The 550-nt window shown below is 68.2% G+C and overlaps 1 protein-coding gene across 1 annotated transcript in view; it reads right to left on the reverse strand.

The window, feature by feature from the left end:
• Positions 1–84: 84 nt before the first annotated feature.
• The window catches only part of TNFRSF25 (tumor necrosis factor receptor superfamily member 25), a gene marked incomplete at its 5' end in the record, with an annotated part of 2,391 nt that continues 1,925 nt past the window's right edge, over positions 85–550 (reverse strand). The window contains one exon of the mRNA XM_014952024.1: positions 85–530. Coding sequence (XP_014807510.1) covers positions 138–530 — 393 coding nt within the window. The remainder of the gene's footprint in view (positions 531–550) is intronic.

The raw sequence follows: 550 nt of genomic DNA on the forward strand, positions 1-550 counted from the left end.
GGGACGTAAAACTGACATAAAATGTCTACACGGCATAAGTAACAATACTTAGGGGTTCGGCTTGGCCGAGCCGGGAGGGGGGGGGTGCCGGGACCTCCCTCTGCCGGTGCGGCGGCGGCGCCGGGGGTTGGGGGGGTTCAGGGCCCCGACGGTAGGGCCCGGCGAAGCGCCTCGGCGCAACCGGCCAGGTCCATGCGCTCCAGGGCGGCGAAAACACGGTCGAGCGTGGGGCTGGTTTGCTGACACCAACGCTTCAGCATCTCGTACTGCTGGTCTCGGATGTGGGTCACCTCCAGCTCCACCAGCTCGATCTCTGCCTCCCGCAACTCCAACACCCGCATGAATTCCTTCCAGCGCCGCACCGGCACCGCATCGATGACGGCGTAAAGCTGGCTGCCTTGTAGCAGCCCCCCGTGGGGTTCCGGGGGGGCGGAGGGCTTCCCCTCCTCACCCGTCCGGGCCACGCCACCGGGTTCCCCCCGCAACAAGGCTTGATGCTCGGGGCTCCGCCTCGCCGTACCGGCGGGACGCTCCGTCAACCGGGGGGAGC

Source organism: Calidris pugnax, unplaced genomic scaffold (assembly GCF_001431845.1).
Source record: "Calidris pugnax isolate Ruff unplaced genomic scaffold, ASM143184v1 scaffold161, whole genome shotgun sequence".
In the NCBI taxonomy this organism is placed as follows: Eukaryota; Metazoa; Chordata; class Aves; order Charadriiformes; family Scolopacidae; genus Calidris; species Calidris pugnax.